Source organism: Canis lupus, chromosome 10 (genome assembly GCF_048164855.1).
Source record: "Canis lupus baileyi chromosome 10, mCanLup2.hap1, whole genome shotgun sequence".
In the NCBI taxonomy this organism is placed as follows: domain Eukaryota; kingdom Metazoa; phylum Chordata; class Mammalia; order Carnivora; family Canidae; genus Canis; species Canis lupus.
Genome location: NC_132847.1, coordinates 38,103,310 through 38,125,729, shown reverse-complemented (window position 1 = coordinate 38,125,729; position 22,420 = coordinate 38,103,310). Strand labels below are relative to the sequence as shown.

The 22,420-nt window shown below is 37.9% G+C and overlaps 1 protein-coding gene across 20 annotated transcripts in view; it reads left to right on the top strand.

Annotated features, from left to right (window-relative positions):
* The window catches only part of BNC2 (basonuclin zinc finger protein 2), a 438,453-nt gene that overhangs the window by 135,841 nt on the left and 280,192 nt on the right, over positions 1 to 22,420 (top strand). For 13 of the 20 annotated variants that reach the window (XM_072841444.1, XM_072841439.1, XM_072841445.1 and 10 more), the window contains one exon: positions 9,080 to 9,280. The exons of 6 other annotated variants lie outside the window; for them this stretch is intronic. In XM_072841444.1, coding sequence (XP_072697545.1) covers positions 9,080 to 9,280 — 201 coding nt within the window. Of the gene's footprint in view, positions 1 to 9,079; positions 9,281 to 22,420 lie in introns of those variants that run through there. One more of the 20 variants, XM_072841460.1, reaches the window with a different exon arrangement.

Genomic DNA, 22,420 nt, shown 5'->3' with positions numbered 1-22,420 from the left:
TAATTAATTGACTTTATTTATTCATGAGAGACAGAGAGAGAGAGAGATGCAGAGGGAGAAGCAGGCTCCATACAAGGAGCCTGATGTGGGATTCAATCCCAGGACTCCAGGATCATGTCCTGGGCCAAAGGCAGGCGCTCAACCACTGAGCCACCCAGGCCTCCCAAATTTTATTTATTTTAGAGCATGATTGCTTGCATGTATGTGTGTGTGTGTGTGTGGGGGGGGGGGTTGTGCAGTGCAGAGAGAGAGAATCTCAAGCAGACTTTGCACTGAGCACAGTGCAGAGTGCAAATGCCCATCCCGGGACTGTCTCCCAGGACCCTGAGATCATGACCTGAGCTGAAATCAAGAGATGGCTGCTTAACTGACTGAGCCACCCTGGTGCCTGGGATTTTACTTTTTAAATTTGTTTTTTGGGTTTTTGTATTTCATATAAGGGGGTACCATCAATAGAGCTGCTTTTTTTCTGTGATAACTAAAAGCAGTGTTGGATTTCATGGGTGTCTGTGAGTCTCAGTCTTCTTCCTGACAGTAATTTAAACTATTATTATGACATCTTCAGTGGGGCTGCAAGACTTTAGAAGGAAGTAAATAAAGAAAGTAATACTATCTTTACAATCTTTGCAACTTTGCTTGGTCATACAGAAGTAATTCTCTACTGGATGCCCCCAGCCTGTTTTGTTTTTTTTTTTTTTAAAGATTTTATTTGTTTATTCATGAGAGACACAAAGAGAGGCAGAGACTTAGGCAGATCGGGAGAAGCAGGCTCCCTGCTGGGAGGTTGATGTGGGACTCCATTCCAGGACCCCAGGATCACACCCTGAGCCAAAGTCAGATGCTTAACCACTGAGCCACCCAGGTGACCCCCAAGCCTGTTTTTTTAATACTCATTTAAGGGAATACAACCCTGGTTCTTTTCCTCTAGAAGATTTTTTCATAAAAACTGACTTTAGGTTATGATAGAAAGAAGCCATTGTCAGTGTTTGACCTGAGAGAAGACATATAAAGTCACTTCAGGTTTTTTTAAGCCAAAACAGGGTAGGTAAAATAGTTGATCATTTGGAGGTTTTAATATTCATGCTGACTTCACATGCTTTTGCATCTGCAAATGCCTTGATTCTAAGTATTCATCATTTCCCTGATATTTTATAAACTACCTCATCTACCACACCCTACCCAAATCTTTTAACTTTTAAATTTTTCATAGGGTATCAAGGGATTATGGCATTTTGGTATCTCCTTGATGTGTTTTTCTCAAATTGAGCCCCTGATTAGACCTGTCAGCAAATGCTATATCACATTGGTTGGTCTAGTTGGTACAGATAAAGTGTTGTAATAATAATTTTAAAAAAAAGGATGAAGGTTTTAGATACTGTTTGCTTAAGCGGGATGTTTATGCCACTGTTTAAAGTGATTTAAATTTGTATCGTATTCAAAAATTTTAAAAGATTTTATTTATTTATTCACGAGAGACACACAGATAAAGGCAGAGACACAGGCAGAGAGAGAAACAGGCTCCTTGTGGGGAGCCTTGTATGGGGCCGGATATTGGGACCTCGGAATCATGCCCTGAGCCGAAGGCAGCCGCTCAACCACTCAGACACCCAGACACATAGGTGTACCTATCGTATTCAAATTTTATTTTAGGAGGCATGTTTTCCTTTTTGGGTGTGACGTCACATAATGATATTTTCAATGCACAGGCTTCCCCCTCAGTGTAAGTGATCAATGTTTTTTTGGTGTAGCACTTACTATTTTTTGTCATGCTCTGATGCGGTATACCTGTGAGTAAACACCAGAGCGTTTAGCACCCATAATGCTTTGGCCAAAAACAAACTAACCAAAAACCAAAAGCATGCCAGCATGTCTTATTTATAACTTGGACCATGATCTTGTCCCCTGAAATCTTCAGGCTATTCTGGCTGAGGTTTCTATATGTTGAAATGCCCAACCTAGGCTGCCAGAGCCATCTGGAGAAGGTGTAGTTATAAACACGAAGTAACATGTACGATTTTAAAGCAGAATCTCATAGAGGAGAGCGAGATTGAGACTTGCAATCAGAGATGACAGCACAGTATTTTTCTTCCTTTACCTGAATCTTTAAAGATCCTTAACTGCATTTTGAATTAGTTAATCCGTGAACTGTTAACCAAAAACTTTTTTTGTTAACCAAAATTTATGTCCTGAGTTTTTTTTTTTTTTTTAAGATTTTATTTATTTATTCATGAGAATGCACAGAGAGGAGAGAGAGAGAGGCAGAGACGCAGGCAGAGGGAGAAGCAGGCTCCATGCACTGGGAGCCCGACGTGGGATTTGATCCCGGGTCTCCAGGATCGTGCCCTGGGCCAAAGGCAGGCGCCAAACCGCTGCGCCACCCAGGGATCCCCTGTCCTGAGTTTTTAAGAGCATAAGTAATAAAATAGATATCTCTAAAGAGAAAGATTTATAGAATATAGAAACAGACACTAGGTTAGATTCAGTAGTTGGTGTGTATGCATCATCTTTTTAATCTGGGTTCAAGGCTGCTTCATTCATGTTTGGCTAGATCATCTAATAAATTGAAACATGAATGAAAACTGTTAACTAAGAAAAGTTTACCAGTTTTCTTAAGATTTAAATACCAGCACCTGGGTGGTTCAGTCATTTAGGTATCTGGCTCATGGTTTCAGTTCAGGTCATGATCTCAGGGTCCTGAGATGGAGCTCCTATAAGCCCCCCTTATAGGGGCTCCATGCTCAGTAGGGAGTCTGCTTGTCCCTCTGTCCCAGGTGCTCTCATGCTCTCTGTCTCTCAAATAAATAAATCTTTTTTTAAAAGCTGAAATTTAATACCAAGATCCAACTAGTAATTTCAAAAGTTTTCTTAGTGGTCATTAGATTATACTGCTATAGGGGATGGCTGGGTGGCTCAGCGGTTGAGCATCTGCCTTCTGCTCAGGGCGTGATCCCATCAGGGAGATTGAGTCCCTCATCAGGCTCCCTGTAGGGAGCCTGCTTCTCCCTCTGCCTATGTCTCTGCCTTTCTCTTTCTGTCTCTTGTGAATACATAGATAAAATCTTTTTTTTTAAAAAAAAGATTATACTGCTATAGAACACTTGCCTATTAAAAAGAGGGTGTTCCACCCCTTGTTAGGCTAGTAATGGAAGGCAAGTAGGAACAAATGGTGAATGCAGGGATGTAGGTATAAATGAAAGGTGAATTTTCCTAATTGTGAAGATGGAAACCTTAATGTGGAGATATGTGTCCATATCAGAACTTTACCTTAAGAGCTACCCTTTATTTCTCCTCCTTCCTTTCCTCCAAAATGCAGGCACATTAGTGTAATATTTCATCTTTTTGTGTGGCTTTTTTTGAGGGTGAACTTTTCACTGTCCTCCCATCAAATTACGCATGTGACTCAAGGGGAAAGAGGCAGCTTAGATTATGGTATAATTATTCACAAAGGGAACATCTCAGTTGAAATTATTGTTAGTTTTACTTTTTCTCTATTCTTTTTTATTGAGTCAAAAAATTTTATCCCTTAACTTCACATAGAAAATGAAACTTTACACAATAAAGTAGGGATGGCAGATTTCACAAGGGAAAAAGGTTGCTGTCAACTTTTTTCCTTAGGAATATGGAAATTTGGGTGGATTATCTGTTCAGAGGAGGTTTCCTTTATTAATTCTTTTTCCTTTTTTCACTTAAGACATCTGTTAACATTTCACACAGCCCAACAGATGTTGCAAAGCAAGTCCCATACTTTGTTCTCAAGAAAAATGACATTTCCTCAATTGGTTCCCCCCACCTCTGTGACTGGGCCCAGCCTGCTGCTTCTGCATAATTTGCATATATTAAGTTATATTCCTTAATGCCATATGAATTTGTAGCGTGAGCATTATTTTTATACGATAAAGTCGGATTTGATCAGAAACTAGTTTACATATTGCTTTAGTGTTAAGAGAGGCCATATATAACATTAAAAAAAATCTTCTTTGAGAATGACAACCTAATTCCACATATAGGATTGGGTAGCCAGTTATTAAATTTTTTTTCCATAAAGTAAATGAATTACAAAAGCTTGAGTTGTTTTGCCATAAGGAAGTGCTGATTGTCATGCGATGTGGAGCGTCATTTTTATTATTTTGGCAAGAACAGGGACAGTTTTGTCTTGACAAGCCATTAGATGAATACCAGCGTGTGTCACATGAAAAACCACTGATCTTTAACCCAGCTCTGTACTTAACCTAGCCTTGAAAATGAATAGTGAATAAAAGAAGAGCAAAGGCCAGTTTACTGTCATTACAGATTACAGAATCTGTTAACAGCTGCTGAACTGAACCCAGGGAATTTACAGGTATTGTTCCGTGAACCAGCAGAAGTCCTAGAGATGCTTGTTATACTGTGTATATAAATTATACATTTATTTGATATTTGCTTAGGATTTACATTGTTGGAAACATAACTAGAAGAAATGAAAAGCCTTGAGTACTTTCTCAGAGTACTAGATACATGCCTGGATCACAAAACCATATATATTTACATAGAACGGTTTCAGTGAGGTTTCCCTGCCCCCAGTTATGGAACTTATTGTAAGAAAGCAATGTGCTTTAAAGAAATTACCAGTGAGTATTAAGAGGAAGAGAAAAAGTATGCAATATTCCCCCTCCAGAAAAACTCCCACAAACATACACACAAAACAAAATCCTTTGTTCATTTGTTTCTGTAAGTATTCATTGTGGCTGATATTTTCACCAACTTGTGATTTTTTTTTTTAATGGAGGGAAAAACTTAAAGCTACCTCAATACTGAAATATTGAAAAGATCAGTAACATTTTAAACAGTCAGTTGTGGGAATTATTGCTTACAGAGCTAACAAGAAAGAACACACTTCCTTACTCTGCTGGTGGAATTGCATTGTGCCTCCCTATAGTCTTGTTATCCCATACTAACTGAAATGCAAATTCTTTGCAACTAATTGGATCTCATTGAGGGTACATGCACAGTATGTAGTTATATGCAAAAAGGTTTTAAAAAATACAATTTCTCTGTAATTACAACTTTTAATTACTATCTAAAACATTGGCATCTACAGCATAGCTTTAGATTATGTATATTTAACTTTTTATAGATTACTCAAAAACATGAGTTATGAAATGCTTAATAAGGTACCAGCTCAAAAATTAGAGGAAAATATTTATTTATAGCAATCTATAAATTGGATTTTAATAAAGTCCTGTGAAAAGAAGTACTTTTGTTTTGGAATTTAGGATTTTGTTTTAAAGGTTAGGATTTAGTGTCTTAGAGCCAGTATACCGAAGTCATGTTAATAGTGTAATCCTTTTCTTGGAACATTTTAAATGTTAAAACATAAACATCAGAAGTCACTTCCAAAAATTGTTATCTTTTTGTTTTTTCTGACAGTTCTCCAATCTGTCTTAACACTGTAAACTGCATTCAGTTTCTTAGTTTTTGTAAGTGTGTATCTGCTATGTGTTGTGAGGTGAAGGTATTCACATTCCCATAATGTTTTCTAATAATTTGGTTTCTATTTGGACCTGGTTGGTGTATTCCTAAATTCATGGTCTCTCACAATCAGTAAATGTGGGAAAGCCAGCACATAGCCTTTAGTAATTTGTAGTTCTTTAACCTGAACTACATGGAATCAGGGCAGTAAAAGGCAATTACTATGGAAGTGATGCCTACCTCCACCCCCTCACCTTAAATAATTTTAATCCAAATGATTCCAGACAGCTGGCCCATAATCTATAGACTGGCTAGCCACTGGACAAAATCAGAACTCCTCTTTGTGCCTTGTAGGTTCATTTTTTTTGTACCTTTGCCCTTCTTGCTGGATAGAAAATTAGCCTAAGATCAAAGATTCTGTATGCCGTGTTTATATGTGGCAGTGAGTGGCAAGTTCAAATCAGGTATTTTGGGGACTTCTAGAGGAGTCTAATTTGTATTTTCAAAACTTGATTTAAAAATGAATATTCAGAATTTAAAATCTGCAAAGAACAAGTGTACACACTTGAGGTTTATTTTAGTTTACTGATTCATTTATTGTTAAGACTTTGGGTTGACTGTTGTCTCTTACAAGGCTTGTCCTCTTTGTAAACTAGTCTTACACAGACCAGTTAAAATTTTGTTTTATCAACTCCATTTAGCAAGTGCAATATGGAATGATAGATTTGTTATGAAAAATTTTAAACCTTAGAAAGATATCCTGGTGCTTTTGAGGCTTGTGCCTTGGCACTAATATGCGGGTCCTAGTTACATTGCAGACCTGTTTGATCTAGAGCAAACTCAAGCCTTGATATCTGAAAGAGCTCAGTTTGCCTATGCTGGGTAGCATTTTGTTAGAAGACTGCTGGATGGGCAGACCAGATTTGGATGTATTAGCTAGTCAGCCTAATAACCCTGTACAGACTGTATTGATTTTCTAGGAGAGAGTTTATGAACTAAATAAACTTGGGGTTGGTGTCTTAATAAACTGCTTCTCTCAGTCTGTCACATTTAGTTACGGAGCTGTGCAGTTTAGGGGGAAAAAAGGCTAATTCTGTTACAGATTGTTCACAGCAGGGTCTCCAAATTAGCCCTTTGTTTTGTAATGCCACCTTGCTTGGGCTCGCTTTGAGCACATTTCTCAGTTTTGCCCTAATGAGTTGCAACACTGATAATGTGGCTGATGATCTTTCATTGATTTCACTATCACTTGCTTGTCTGGTAATTGATCCGTTGCTGAGCCTCTAGTTAATTATATCGGCTTTGACATGGCCCGGTCCATGGGGAATTTCAAGTCTTGCAGAATAACAGTTTTAATAAAAGAGTCTATTACTGCAGGTGCTTGCTGCTGCATGCCAGTTGATTTTTGTGTTGTGTTGTGTGTGTGTGTGTGTGTGTGTGTGTGTGTGTGTGTGTGTGGTTGGGGCCAGGGTGGGGGGATGATACCTGGGAAAGAAGAGGACTGCAGGACTGAAAGAAAAAAGGGGTGGGGGCTAGGAAAAGAGGAAGACGGAGTAAAGGAGAGAGGAAGGAAGGAGGGGGGGAGTGTGAGGGGGAGAGCAGGAGAGCAAGAAGCAGGCGAGAGAGAGAGAGAACACGCAGGCAAAGCGATACAACAGAGCCTGAGAGGAGCGAGGAGGAAGCTTGCTATTGACAGTGTCCTTAAGCCTCCCACAAATAACAGCCATTAGTGGGAAGGTCAGGAGCTGAGCAGGCAGCTTGACTGAGGCACTGAGTGCCACTTCAGAAATCAAGAGGCTAGCAAATTTTAGAGGGAGTTTAAGTGGGTAATAGCTAGCTGTAAAGGTACAGTCACTGTTGACAATTGACTCATAGGGGCTTTTCCTGCCCTCCCCCCTCAAGAATATTTTTATTGACCACAGGTGGACTTCATATATTTTAAGGCACCAATTCTTTGGGTTCTTGTTTGTTTCTTCTCAGATATTGAATTTGCTGCTTTTGAGACTTTTTTGTGCTTAATGGTGGTGAACCGGAGGGAAGTTTAACAGAAAAGCTTTCAGGAGATGTCGGTTCTAGAGGGGAAGGCACATTTGTGTCAACATAGTGTACGTTTTCTCATCTTTTCTCATTGTCCACTAATGACACAGAGCTGCCATTGAAGCTCTTTTCTTTTTCTTTTGTTGTTTCAGAGAGTAAGCTTTATTGTTATTCTTGAGTTAAGGAGGAGCAAGGAGAGTGGTACATTTGTCCTCGATATTTGTAGGTGGTTGAAGATTAATGTTCCTTATATTTTAAGTTTAGGAAGGATGGCTTTTTCCTGCTGACTACTTTTATGAGATGACATGAATTTAGCTTTCCATTTTGAAGTTACTGTTTATGTACACTGCATTTTCTTCAGTTCTGCTTTTCCATAAATAAGGTAGATAAACACTAATAAATAGATGTTTTGTTTTTAAAACTGGTTTAATTAAAAATATAATGTGCTATCCGGGTTATATTTCATCAGGCACAAAAATGTTATAGAATTTTCCATAGAAATCCTGAATGAAAAATGGAATTTTTATATTCATTACTTTTTCCCCAAAATGGGACAGGCTTTTTTTCTTCATCTTTTTCTTTTCTTTCTTTCTTTCTTTTTTTTTTTTTTTTTTTTATGATTTAAGAGGATTTTGTAGATGCTTCATCCAGGAACTTTAACAAAGGATTTTTTTTTTTCTATTTGTGAGCTTTAAGAAAAGGTGTACTTTTTTTTTCCTTGCCATTCAATTTCTTATTACTTAACATCCAATTTAATAATTAATGACCAGAGGAACTGGATATTAAATAGTATGTATTTATTTTGCAAATGTTTATTGTGCATCTTCTATGTTCAAAAAACCTGCTAGGTTTATTTATTTATTTTTCAGAGTGGAAGGTCAAGTTTCTATGTACATTATTTTCTCTAGGAGTTTATATGTGGTTATAAATAGGCCAGCACGTACAATATGACTTGTAGGAGCTAACATTTAGACAACAACTGAACGAACTTAACATTCTCTTAGAGCTGAATATGTTTCTTTCTTGCAGTGTAATTAGAAAAAAAAATGTTTAAGCAGAGCAGTTTACAAATGTTAAAGTACAGACTGATGTCAGATATTGCATGTTACACCCAAAAGCATTGTTGGGAAGATTTCCTTGGGAAGGGCCTCAGCTTCTCTTCAGCCCGTGTGCCGTCCGTGAGCATGGTACTGCTTGGAGTGTGCCTAAGTGTGTATCTATCTGTGTGTTTGGAGAGGGGTTAGTGCAGGGTGTCATTTGGTGCCTGACAGTGGAACAGTGCAGTTGACTCTTAGCTCTGCTATCCAATGACATGCAGTGGCTGAGAGTTTGAAGCTGATGGTTGGGTCTCCAGTGCTGCCTGCACACCTGACAGGCAGCTGTTAAACCGAGCAAAGGCAAGCTCGGGGAGTCACAATCTATGCATAAATGATAGGGGTATCTGTGCAGAAGGTGCGAAAGAAGCTCTGACCCCCTCCCTCCCCCAAATCTCCCCCTTCCCAAATGAAATGCACAGTTCAGCCAGCTTCTTAACTACACCACACTCCTGCTACTGGCTGCCAAGAGGCTCAAAAAATCCACCTTCACTTTTCAGTCAGAAGAGGCAGAAGTGGATGTGAGAGAAAGAGAGACACAGAGAGACAGAGAGCCAAAGAGGGCAAGAGACTTGACTTTAAGAGCCTCCTGGACTGACAACTCCATGCAGTTCGGAACCAGAACGACTACGGCTGAACCAGGGTTCATGGGGACATGGCAAAACGCTGATACTAACCTCTTATTCAGAATGTCCCAACAGGTAAGTTACTTTTTCTTTTCTTTCTTTCTTTTTCTTTCTTTCTTTCTTTTTTTTTTTTTAAAGAAACCTTGAATTGTTATATGGACTTTTGTTTCTGTTATTTTTCTTTCTAAACATTTTTAAAAATTTGATCACTTCATAGTTAGGCTCTGTTTTGTCATAACTGTGGTGTTGGAATGTGCAGGGTTACTTCATGGTTTCCCTGAGGGCTCCTTAAAAGAAAAAGGGGGAAAGGATACTGAAGTAAAAGCAAAGCAAAGGCATTCTTTGCAAAGTTTCACAGTATAGCCTGGGTCATGGGAAGACTTTTATTTCTTTGTTTTCTGTTTAAGATTGAAAAAAAAAAAAAAAAGCCACCACCCAAAAATGTTATCGGTCTATCTGTATTAATCACTTCGTCAAAGTGCTATCTCAGAGTAGGTTCTCCAAACAAACAGCCATAACATGTAGGGGCCCCTCTGCACAGCCCCGCTGACTTCACGGGGCTGGAAGCAGCTCGACTCCGACCTGCGGAGAGGAGGCTGTGCAGGAGCGGCTGCCAGCGCGGAGGGTCGCGGAGGAGGAGGCGGCGGCGGCGGCGGCGGCGGCGGCGGCGGCGGCGCGCGTGGCGGGCAGTGCCGGCGGGTCCCAGCTCCTCTGCACCCGCCGCGGCCGCCCGCCCGCCTCCCCGCTCGCCCGCCTCCCCGCTCGCCCCTGCGCTCCCGCCGGCGGCGCTCGGCTCCCGCACACTCGCCGGCCCGCCCGCTCGCCCGCCCGTCCGTCCCCCCGTCCCCCGCTCGCTCGCGCGCTGGCCGGCGCACTCACACTCGGGCGCAGCCGCCGCGTCCTCCCTAAAGCCGCTGCTCGGTCCGGGCCGCGCTGCAGGCGGCTGGGTGTGCTGGCTCTGCCGGGAAAGCCGACGTGTTAGTGCGAGGCCGGCGGCAACTGATAATTAATCATCGGAGCCGGCGGCTCGTACCATGCGCTTGGTGATACGCGCCCTGCACGCCCGGCTCCTCTTGCACAATTGCTGGCTCTGCGGCTCCGAGGGGGAGCGAGGGTGAGAGGAAGCGAAGGGAAACAACCCAGAAACTTTCATCTTGGACTGTGCTCAAGCGAGGGAGGGAAGTTCCCTGGTGCCTCCCTCCTAGACACGTCTTGCTGTTCAAAAGCCTACACCAAACCCACACAAAGCAGAGTTAGCATGATTGTATCATCCACACAGCATGAAAAGTATTACTGGCAAATACACTTGGATCTTAAGTAGATGGCAGTTAAGAAATTGGTACTGTTCCACTCATTGGAAAAAAAATACTGCAATTGCTTTCTTTTTCTAAAATCTGTTTTGCTGGTAAGAGACCGTAAGAATTACATACTTTATTGAGTTAATTAGATTTTTAAAAATTATTGGTAATGAAAGAAAGAAAACAATTTGTTAGGCTGTAAACTATCAGAAGTTTAGAGGTACGTCTGCAAAAGCCAGTGCACAGAGCCAGGGTTTTGTAGCATCTAGCTAGCGAACAGTTTTATGCCGTTCTAGATAGGATAAAGGCATTTGAATAAGGTGTATTTTGACATATCCTGTAGAGGGACCCTGATTACTGCTGATACAGTAAGCTGGGATTTAAATGCAATCAACATAAACCCAATAAGCAACTCTTAATGAGCTATTTCCCATTCTTGCAAGTTAAAAAGTTCATTTCCTCCCAGAGATATTCCTTGTCATTGTAGAGTGCTTTGAGAGGTGTGTTTCTGAGGCACATCCCTGCCTGGGTGGCTCTCTGCTTGTAACACAGCGTGTTTTCACTCTGTGAAACTGTAGGAACAAGCAACTTGTGCCGCACTTTAAAAAATTAGATGTCACGTTTAGGGTTTTTCCATGAGTTAGCGAAGGTCATGTGTGTGAGAAGGGAAGATTGGTTTAGGTCTCCCTCTAGCTAGAAAAGAGTTAATAAAACCAGATAGAGATAATGATCAATTGATAAATGGCTATTGAACCACATAGATGGTGTTAGATTGCTTCTTTGGCACTAGCCCATTTCCAAGTAGATTTGAATCTAAGGAGACTTTAAGTCATGGAAAACATTTTAGCTAAAAAACTAATAAAAGTAAATGATTGATCAGAATTAGGAAAATAATTTGAAATCACTCAGAAAGAGAAACTTGTACAACCAAGCTATTATGGTGTCTTTGATTCAGTTGTTTGACTTTGTGAATATGTAAAGATCTATTTTGTCTCTACCTGTGTGCATGCATGTGTCTTGGCATCAGTTGACTATATGAAAAGAGTAGAAATATAGGGAGATAATTTATTCATAATGGATGTTATATAAAACTACATAGTATTATGCCATTTACTAAACAGGGTAATAAAATAAGGGGAGAAAATCACAATTTTAAAAAGTGCTGTGATTTAACTATATATATGTATGTGTATACACACACACACACATATATATATATATATATATATATATATATATATATATATATATAGGTTTTTTTGGTTTTAATATAGTTAGTAACACCCCCCCCCCCCCTTTTTCTGTCATGGTTACTAAATGTTTACCTCCTGTGCATTTTTGGAAAGTGTGTAAAGACTGTATATGTGTATTTTTTTTTCCTCCTTCAGGATGACATGGTAGTTTGTATAAATATTGTGTAAACCTAAATTCAGACTGTGTAAATCTAAAAATATATGTGCTGTACATGTTATTAAAATATGTTTATTTTCTTTACCTATAGTTTATCAGCAATGCTGATTCAGTGTGTGTGTGACTGTGTGTGTGTGTGCCTGTGCACACAGAAAAGACGCTTCTCTTGAAATGATTTTCTTGAAGCCAACAGTTTCAAGGAATACTAGTTTCAGTATACACAGTAAGCCAGCTTTTGTTTTACTACAGGTAAAAGTTTGTCCAGTTTAATCAAATATGCAGGATTCTGTATAAAGAGGTTTTTCTGTATTGTGATTATTTTAATTTCTAAGAAAAAATTGATTTAAGTCATGAAAAAGATTGTTTGGGTCTATTTTTTTTTTATTTCAAAGTTTTCTGTAAAAATATTAAAACTACAGAATTTACCAGATCATTTCTTTAAATACTAGAAAAGACTGAATAGCTAGCAGGTTTCAAAACTGAGTTACTGAGAAATAACCATCAGTATTATTTAACTACAGCAAAACTTGTAGCAATGTCTCATGAATACTGGAGTTTAATAATCTAGTCTTGTGTCTTCTAGAGGTAAATTAGGAAGTAGGGATATAAAACTCTTTGTCTTTTGTATGAGCAAAGTTGGATCTGCTTATATGTAAATCTGTCTAATACTAACAAAAAGGCATCACAGACTGAAGCTAATTTAGATTTAGTGGAACAAAGTATGTTTCCTTTATATTCAAGATAATGATCATTTTACCACATTTTCCTTTCGGCATCTTTCCCATGTTTAAGTAAGATTTTTCAAAAAGGATAATTTTTTCCCATACAATATTTGATAACCTTAAAGGGCATGACTCTTGACTTCTGTAAAGGAAGTTCTTTTTTGAGTTACTTTGATCAGTGACAGATCGAGAATGACCAGAAACCCTTTGCTCATCTTCTGTGTTAATCTCCAGAAGTCTAGAACATTATTTTGCCCATTTTAACCTCATTAAGTATTGTTAAAAGCAGAAAATAATGTCTGCTTGTGGAAGTTCTTTTTCTTTTTTTAAAATCAGGTTTTAAGAGGTGATTTTTCTATTTTTGTACATATTTTTTACATTTGAGAGACTATCAAATAAAATTCTTTGTAGCTACTTCAAGGCATGCAGTAGTCTAATATATTTTGAAATCTTTTCAGACATGAAACTGTAACAGGTAAATGGCTCCAGCCCATGTTTTACACATTATTAGGGGCATTTACCTTTTATTATTGGTGAGGTATATTTAACCTGTTTCAAATAAAATGTAGATCCCTTAATAAGGTCTCTTTTCAGACACAAGTCAAATACTAAGTTAGAATTATAAATGACTCTGTGCATCATTATGTAGTAATTTAGGATTCACCCAATGATGTAACAAAATTAACAACATAATTTCATTGTGAAACTGTGTCTTATTAAAGAACAACTGTCTGACATTCTCTTACAGTTGCTTTATTTAACTTCATGCAAATATTATTAGTAGTGACATTTTTCTATTGTGCATTAGATTCTCTCATTAGCATGATGTGTTAGTTATCACCAGAGAAATCATTTCTTAGGTAGGTGAGGGGCAAACCAAGAAAGCTAAAAATTAAATCAACGATTTACATTAATACTAGAGCGTCTGCTCACCAGAGATATGACAGAGTAAAGCAAACTTTCTTTCTAATATAAAATCTAGCACATTTCAGAGAAATGATAAATAAAATATATTGTAAGAAATATATAATAACATTGCTGGAATCCATTTAAAAGCATGTTTGATATGAATTTTTCTCCCAGTACTCTTTTAGTTCTTTCTATTCATATAGGCAAACACAGTTTCATTTTGTTGAATCTATATTTTAAAGTGGAAATGGTGGTTTTGTCTGACTTCCTATTTCCCGCCCTCAAATAATTTAAATGTTTATTCACTAACAGTTTAAAAGACACATATACAATTTTTCTTAGAAGTCGTATTTCTAATTGTATATTGTGGTTTGATTCTTCTTTATTGTGTGTATAATACATATTTATTCTAAACTCTATCCTACTCATGTAGATATTCCTTTTAACATGGGATGTATATTCTTATTTAATCAGAGCCCTGAGTAAAGCAGTTGATAGTTAATGGTCTTTGAAAATGACTTTCATTGCCAGGCATCATCCATCCCTAGGTTTCTGCACTTTTCCCTCCCTTTTTACTCCCCTTCTTACAGTTGGTATGTTTTGGTAATCACGTCTTAAATTGACCAAACTTATGGTCTTGATGTGAAAATATTTATATTAGGAAGCATGTAATTTCAGCCTGTTGAATTACTAGGCTGCTACCTACAATTTCAGTTCCCTTCTCTAATTTGAGTGATAATATGTTTTATTTTGAAGTTTCAACTATAGACATATATTCAAATATAATTCCTAACATCCATTCTGATGATGTAACGCTGGAGTAGGAATATTTAGGAATATTTGTATGATTGTTAAAACATAAATTGTAGTATAGACAAGTGCTTGTGTGTTGGCCCGTACTTTGTAAGTCTGTGTATAACATGCAGACTTCACTTAACAGATACTGTCTAATTTGTAATGCAGTGGGAGAGTAGTAGGGTCATATTCGTGCTATTTGTTAACATGTTAATGCAAGTGAAGCATGCACATATTCAGATGTGTATATATGTTAAAAAAGCCTGTACACAAATTTCAAGTTTATTTTCAACACATTAAGTGAATTTGAACATATAGTAGGCGATCATTTTGAAGTTGTTTTTCTCTTATTTCTGTTAACTTCAAACTGGCACTCTGTGTGTAATTGTTAAAGTCTTGTACTAAGGTAAATCAAGTAACCACAGTTGAAAAATAAATCCCTACAGGTGCAGATATCTTATCTATAATTGTAGGTATTTTTTTATAATTATATTTATGAGTGTATCTTAATATTCAGTGATAAATCCAATTATTCATGCATGGCTTTACGGAAATCTGATTAATGTAGTGACAGTACAGATTTAGGCTACTACAGCAGCACATCCTCCCACTCCTGTGTCAGGGTTAAGAGCCGCGGCAAATCCTCCCTAACTAATTAGATGCTGAGTAAGGCATCTCTGAGAAGTTGGGGCAAAAGTGAATGGGTCACAGCCAAAGCAGGATTGCAAGGACTCCAGTGATAGTGAAAGCATTCAAGTTTGCCAGGTCGTTGTGACACAGGGAGCTGATTCCAAAGGAACAGACCGTTACAGATAGAGAGCTGGCGTCATCCACTTCAATGAAAAACAAAAATTCTAGCGCTTCTCCCTTCCCACCTTATGTGCATTACACATACTTAAAGAAACTTACATTGGGCATCTACCCATATCAATCTGCAAAGGTTTCGATAGGATTTTCCTTATAAACATGAATAGCTAATGACTCTGTACAACCTAAGAGGTATTTTCTCAGCTTGGGACTCTTATATATATATATATATGTATATATATATCATCAAAAAGAATTCAAGAAGAAACTAGAATTTGCTTTAGCTTGTGTCCATAATTTGAATCCTGGTGTTTTAATCCATCTAAGAATTAACTCCTTTTTTTCTCACAGAATATTGGCAGGGAATTTTGTGGTAGTAGGGAGAACAGAGTGAATCGTGGGATGACTTTTTCAGTGAGAAATTTTGTCTGGGACTCCCGCTTGTTATTGTCCAAAGAACATGGAATATAATGGTTCCAAGATTTTCTTTCACATGAGATTTGGGGCCTGGTTTGTTATCTGTGTAGAATGAATTCTTCACCACATGAAAATCCTCTCATACCTCTGTACCTTTCGTAGTATGTTTTTGCCACTACATAACCACCTTTCTCTAGATCTTGGTCAGGAGATTGTTTGGGGATTGTAGGAAATGATTGATCTCACCTCTCTCTGCCAAAGCTGATGCCATTTTTATTTCCCTGAAAAGCAGCTGGCTTCCACATTTTGCTTGGTGATCTTCATCTACTAAAGGATGGGGGCAAGGGGGAGAAAAGGAGTCAAAGACCCTTTCAAGGAACTTTGACATCTATTTTTAAGCTTTGGAGAAATAAAGGAAAAGAGGTATAATTCAGGAATAATGGCCTTCATATCTAGACATACAAGCAAAGCACTGTGTGAAAGAGGGGACTTTTTCTTACAAGGTAAACTAGTAAACAGGCAAGAAGAATAAGTTGAAAAAAACATTCTGAGCAACTCAAGCTGTAAGAAAGTTTTAATATGCAGATGACATCCCAAAAATGATGCCTGGGACTGTGACAGTCACAGTACCTCTGTCCCACTGAGCCTGACCTGTACTGCCTTTTCCCTCCCCAGGTTTAAAAGAAAGATTAGAGAATAGGAAAAATAGAAGTGTCGCTTCTTTTTCAATTTCTGCATTCCCCGTAGGAAGCCTAGCAAATTTCATGGTATACATTCAGACCCTAAGGTGAAGAATTTATAACTGGAGTTCACTTGGATGAGGACTATGTGCAGTGTCATTTTGTTCAAACACTCTGTGTAGCATTTCATGTCACAGAGTCAGAGATAAGGAGAAGAGACGAAGAAGCACTGTATCATTTCTTCATCGCAGAGTCTTCCTGAATGGGAATGCTTGTGGAACAACAATGCATTACTCCAACTGGCTAGCTTAGAAATCAGATTCTTAGCTTATTAATCATCATTCCAATTAAAAAAAAAAGAATTGATCCTTTAACAGTGAAATAATATCCTTTTGTTTTTCTTTAATTAAGCCCATCAGTTTTTCATTTCTTCCTGTTAAGAAAATGAAAATAATCTTGAACAGTAGGAAGTTACTCATTGAAACACTGACTCTCTTGAGCATATCTGACATCTTATTTACTCAGTATTTTTGGACTGCAGTGTTATTTTGCTACTGTCTTTAGGGTTTGTTTGTTGTTGAGGGGGAAGGGTTGATTTAAGTCTCATTTCTATTTCATTGGCAGCAATTTAGTTAATGACATAAATACATGGTTAGTCTGTCCTTTCTTCCTGTTTCCATTTCCCAAACACCTGATTTCTTTCTTACTTTATTCTCTTTCACTTTTTCTCTCCTTTTATGAATTTCTCCCCACTTGCACTGGCTCTTTTTATCCTAAGTAAAGAATTGAAATGCACCTGAAATGTAACAGTAACCAAATGGACTTTTTTGCCAATACATTATTCTGTTAGAGGTATGGGAGAAGAGGTGCCACCCTCAGTTGTGGTCCTCAGTGTGTAAGTGCTGACAAGAAGACTGTCGCAAGTTTTGCTATGTAAGGGTTCGGTAAGTAAGGGCATGATAAAAACGTCTAACCAGGGGCCCAGGCTTATCGTTCAGAGGCGCTGAAAGGCAGCTCAATTTGATCCTTTGCCTGTGTAAGAAAGTACTTAGCTGAAAAGAGATTTTGCTTTTCTATTTTTCTTTTTTTTTTAAAGTTATTCTTGGATTTATGATTTTATACAGTTAGACTTATGTCTGTGTCTAAGAAAGCATATCCTCAGAAGGAAGAAAACATGTAAAGTTTTCCTTCAGTAGGTGGAAGGTATGACTCTGAAACAAACTGCAGCTAATAAGAGTTAACAGAAACATTTTAAAAGGGAATTAAAATGATGGCAGAACTCATAGTAATGGATGACATTAGGAAATTGAAATTGAAAACATGCAGTATACATAACAGGAGGATTCACCACTGTTTTTTAATAAATTTTAACTCCTTGTTTTACATGGCAGAGAGATTGTTAAAATTGACAAGATTAAAAAATATTATTCTATATGGGAAAGACATAGCTTCCAGTATTATACCTGCTGCGCTTTTGTGTGACTGTCATGAATTTTTCAACTTTATTAAGGAGTTTTTAAGTTTCTATTTGTTCTCTAGACAGTTCTTTAGGACCCATATTTGATGATCAGGGAGCCTGAACTGAGGGGTTTGAAAAGAAAAATTTTAGGATAATGAATATTTTACATGCCAAAAATAAATTGCTTTCAGCTGGCTTAATATAATAGCAAAACCAATATTAAAATGAGTACCTCCATTAGCAGGGTTTTAATAATGTTTTTTTTTTTCCTTCTTTTAAAATTTAAGCAAGAAAGATTTCATTGACTTAAATCATTAGGATGGCTGTTTGGGGTACCTAATCAGGTATAGGTAAAGAAAGCTGGCCACTCCTGTGCCCTCTGCCAGTGCTAGAGGGCAGTGGATATGACTGGGAGGCCACTTGTGAGATATGGGCAAAAATTATACACTAAGTATATTCATGAAAGGGTCCCTTGGGGATCCCTGGGTGGCTCAGTGGTTTGGCACCTGCCTTTGGCCCAGGGTGTGATGCTGGAGTCTCACGTCAGGCTCCCTTCATGGAGCCTGCTTCTTCCTCTGCCTATATCTCTGCTCCTCTCTCTCTCTCTCTCTCTCTCTCTCTCTCTCTCATGAATGAATAAATAAAAAAATCTTAAAAAGGGGGGAGGGACACCTGGATGGCTCAGAGGTTAAGTGTCTGCCTTGGGCCCAGGGCATGATCCTAGAGTTCCGAGATCCAGTCCCACATAAGGCTCCCTGTATGGAGCCTGCTTCTCCCTCTGCCTGTGTTTCTGCCTCTCTCTCTGTGTGTCTCTCATGAATAAATAAATAAAATCTTAAAAAAAAAAGGGGTCCCTTGAGTGAGAATGCCTACAAACATTCTTTGTTGACCTTTTGTCAAAACCTAAGTCAGCTAGGTTATCTGCTGCTTTTTCTAATACTGCTTTTTTTTTTCTTTTTTTAGGTAAGGTATAAAATTAGAGTACCAGAAAGAACCCAAATCAAGGCCTCCTCTAGACTTTGTGGAAAGACTTACTAAGTTGCTATGAAACATACTTAAAAATTCATATTGTTACATAGTAGTGCATTTATATATGGTACATAGACATGCAGAAAGTGTACACTTGTCCATTGGTTGTGAGAATCAAGTGATTTATTTCTAGTTTTTCTAGTTTTGCTGAGGATTTGTTAATGGTTGCCTCAGATGCAATGAGTGTGTGGATGGCTCCTCTCCCCCCCCCCCCCCCCCCCCCCCCCCCCCCCCCCCGCTTATAGGAATTTTAAGAATCTCACTGTAATGATTCCTAACACCTTGTAGCTTTCTGGTCCTTGAGCATAGCTTTTTGGTGAAGCTCAGTGTCATTCATTTGGAAATAGCTTGATTGATTCTTATTTTAAATCAATGACAAACTATAGTTCTCCTCATACAAGTCAAAACTAAGCTTGGGTTAGAGACACCAAGATGAGAGTCTTTGACTCAAACTTCAAATGTCTCCTTGTTTCCCTTCCTTGCCACTTTCTTTTTTTTTTTTTTTTTTCTCTTGAGCAACTGTGGAAAGTAATCATGAAACTGAATAAATCTTAAAATATGTTACCAATTCTATTATCTACTAAATAGAACTCATTGGGGAAATAGTTTTTCCATTTTTACTTTATTTTTGACATTTATCATAAATTAAGTGGAAAAGGGTAGAGTTGGAAGTCCAACATCTGGGAGAGCTTGTTTCAGTAGCCAGCCTGGAAGCCCGAACCCTGGCTTCATACAGGTGAGACATGTTATGGGAATAAAGGCCTTATGCATTTAATGAACCCTGCCTGCCTGTCAGCTTGGTTTTTCATGCACCATTGTTGTTCAAATAAGAAAAAGAGAGTGTTCACAGCCTGTGGTGAGATTAGAGTAATGAAAATGAAGTGTTAATCTGTTGATAGCAAGCACATCTCATATCCTGCATCCTGGGCCACATTCATGCATGTATAATATATTCCAGGTTTTCTCATGGTCAGAGAAGCTTGGATGTTCATTATATTAAAAACACCCTTTTGGTAAAAGTGAGAAGTTGGTTATTTTAACTTGTGCAAACAATTTATGTTTAGTAATTTCTCAATAAACTAGCCAGTCGGGGCAGCCCCGGGTGGCTCAGAGGTTTAGCGCCGCCTTGATCCCAGGGCCTGATCCTGGAGACCCGGGATCGAGTTCCATGTCAGGCTCCCTGCATGGAGCCTGCTTCTCCCTCTGCCTGTCTCTGCCTGTCTCTCTCTCTCTCTCTGTCTCTCATGAATAAATAAATAAAATCTTTAAAATAAATAAATAAATAAATAAAATAAACCAGCCAGTCAGACCTGCCTTCTGAGTGTTCTGATAACCCACTGTTCTTTAGATGTCAGTAGTCCTGTACTTTTTTTTTAAAAAAACAAATGCAGAATGCTGACCTGAGCCTCAACATAAGCCTATTTTATAGAAAGAAGGAAGGAGTTAAGTGAGCACAGTACCTTAATCTCCAATACAACACAGGTTAAATAATATTAAACACTCATCTCATACTTCATTTTTCATCTTAAAACAATAAAGTGCAAACAAAAATAACAAAATCAGGAGTCTTCTAGAACTGCTTTATGTATTTATAGCTGCCTTGAGGAGACCAGTATAAACCTTTGGTCATCATGGGTGGGAATTACTGTGGTTTTTCATAGAATTCCCTTTCTAAAATGTTATAGTTGACCAGTCAACATGAATTTAATGAATTATACTTTACCTGGTATTCTTTAGTTTTTTGCCTTTTTTTTGTTTTACATTTTATCATTTTTGGGGGTGCCTGGGTGGCTCTGTTGGCTAAGCATCTGCCTTTGGCTTAGGTCATGATCCCAGTGTCCTGGAATCAAGCCTGGCATCTGACTACTTGCTCAGCAGAGAGCCTGCTTCTCCCTTTCCCTCTGCCCCTACCCCATGTCTCCTGCTTGTGATCTCTGTTTCTGTCTCTGTCTCAAATAAGTGAATAAAATCTTTTAAAAATTAAAAAAAAGAATTGTATCAATTTTCTAAGTAGGCTCCATGCCCAATGTGGGGCTTAAACTCATGACCCTGAGATCAAGAGTTGCCACCAACTGTGCCAGCCAGGCACTCCTGTTTTTTTGTCATTTTACAATCGAGGGGTTTTAATTTTTTTTTCTAGAGCTATTATATTTAACAAAGAAAGAGATTAAGTTTAGTCTTAGATTATACCAAGATGTAAAGAAAATAATGTGAACATTTATATGCATGCTGTCCCATAAGATCATCTCTTTAAGAAGTACCTTAAGAGATGGTTTCAAAAGAAGTGTAAAAAGGGGCGGGGAGCGGTATATTAATAATTGAGTTCCAGGTGTCTGCTTCTAATTGCTAAAATTTCAAACATAATGGATATTAAGGAAAAGTGCTTCCCATAAGGAATATATCATATTGTTGTTCAGATATCAGGCCAAACACTATATTTATTGAGCTCATACTTACGGTATTTTTTTCTTTTCTGATTTCAACTGGGGTTAAGGAATTAGTATGATTGTGATTTTGTGAACTATTAAAGTTAAGTTGATAAGAGTCAAGAAAATTTGGGGATTAAAGTCTGATTGTGATGTAAATTTGGCATATATTCAAGGATTACTTTTTATTTTATTTTATTTATTTATTTATTTATTTATTTATTTAAATGCTGATGCTGAGAGGGATGCATTTTCTTTTATTTTTTATTTTTTATTTATTTATGATAGTCAGAGAGAGAGAAAGAGAGAAAGGCAGAGACATAGGCAGAGGGAGAAGCAGGCTCCATGCACTGGGAGCCCGACGTGGGATTCGATCCCGGGTCTCCAGGATCGCGCCCTGGGCCAAAGGCAGGCGCCAAACCGCTGCACCACCCAGGGATCCCTCAAGGATTACTTTTTAAAGGTGAAAATGTAAGAAAAATGCTTCCCTCTTAGGAAGGAAACACCTAACTAAAAACTAATCTTTCAAGAATGTAGGCCAAAGAGGAAATATAATTTCAAAACACTATACCAAAGTTGATGTAAATTTTACTTTTTATGAAATTGTGTTATGACCTATTTAGTGCATTGCTGTATTTGTCCAGTACATCAGAGATAGCCTGTTAGTGCAGTTGAAGGAAAAAGGTTTTCTTTCTTTCTTCTGCTAATATAGTGTGCTCCTAATTTGAAAAATCCACTAATAGGTAGAAATACTGTGTTGCTGTGATTCATTGGAAATAGTGAAATATAAAAGATTTTCTTCTTGTACTTCAGTTCAGTTAAAAAAGAAAAGCAAATAGGAATGCTTGGTGACTTTGTCATAAACATCTGCTTTTAGGTAATAATCATTTTTAAAGAAATATGACATGATTTTGGGGGTCATTTGAACCTGCAATAATGTCCGTTTAGTTTAAATATATGAATGCCATATTGTGGCATACATGTGGAGCCAGTAAAGATGAGTATTTGCTACAATGTTAATGCATCCTACATGTTGACTTTTAAAATTTACCTTGAAGCTATATTCTATTTTCACATTAGGGTCAGTTTTCACTTAACTACATGATCATTCTAGAAAGGAAGTGCAGGAGTGTTAACATGTGAAGGAACAAAATGGATATGTAGATCTGGGCAGTAGTTTAACGTGAACATCTTTTCTGGGCTGTAGAGAAGCATGTGGTTGATTGAAAACCAGTGTAAATCTTTGTCAGACTACTCACTATA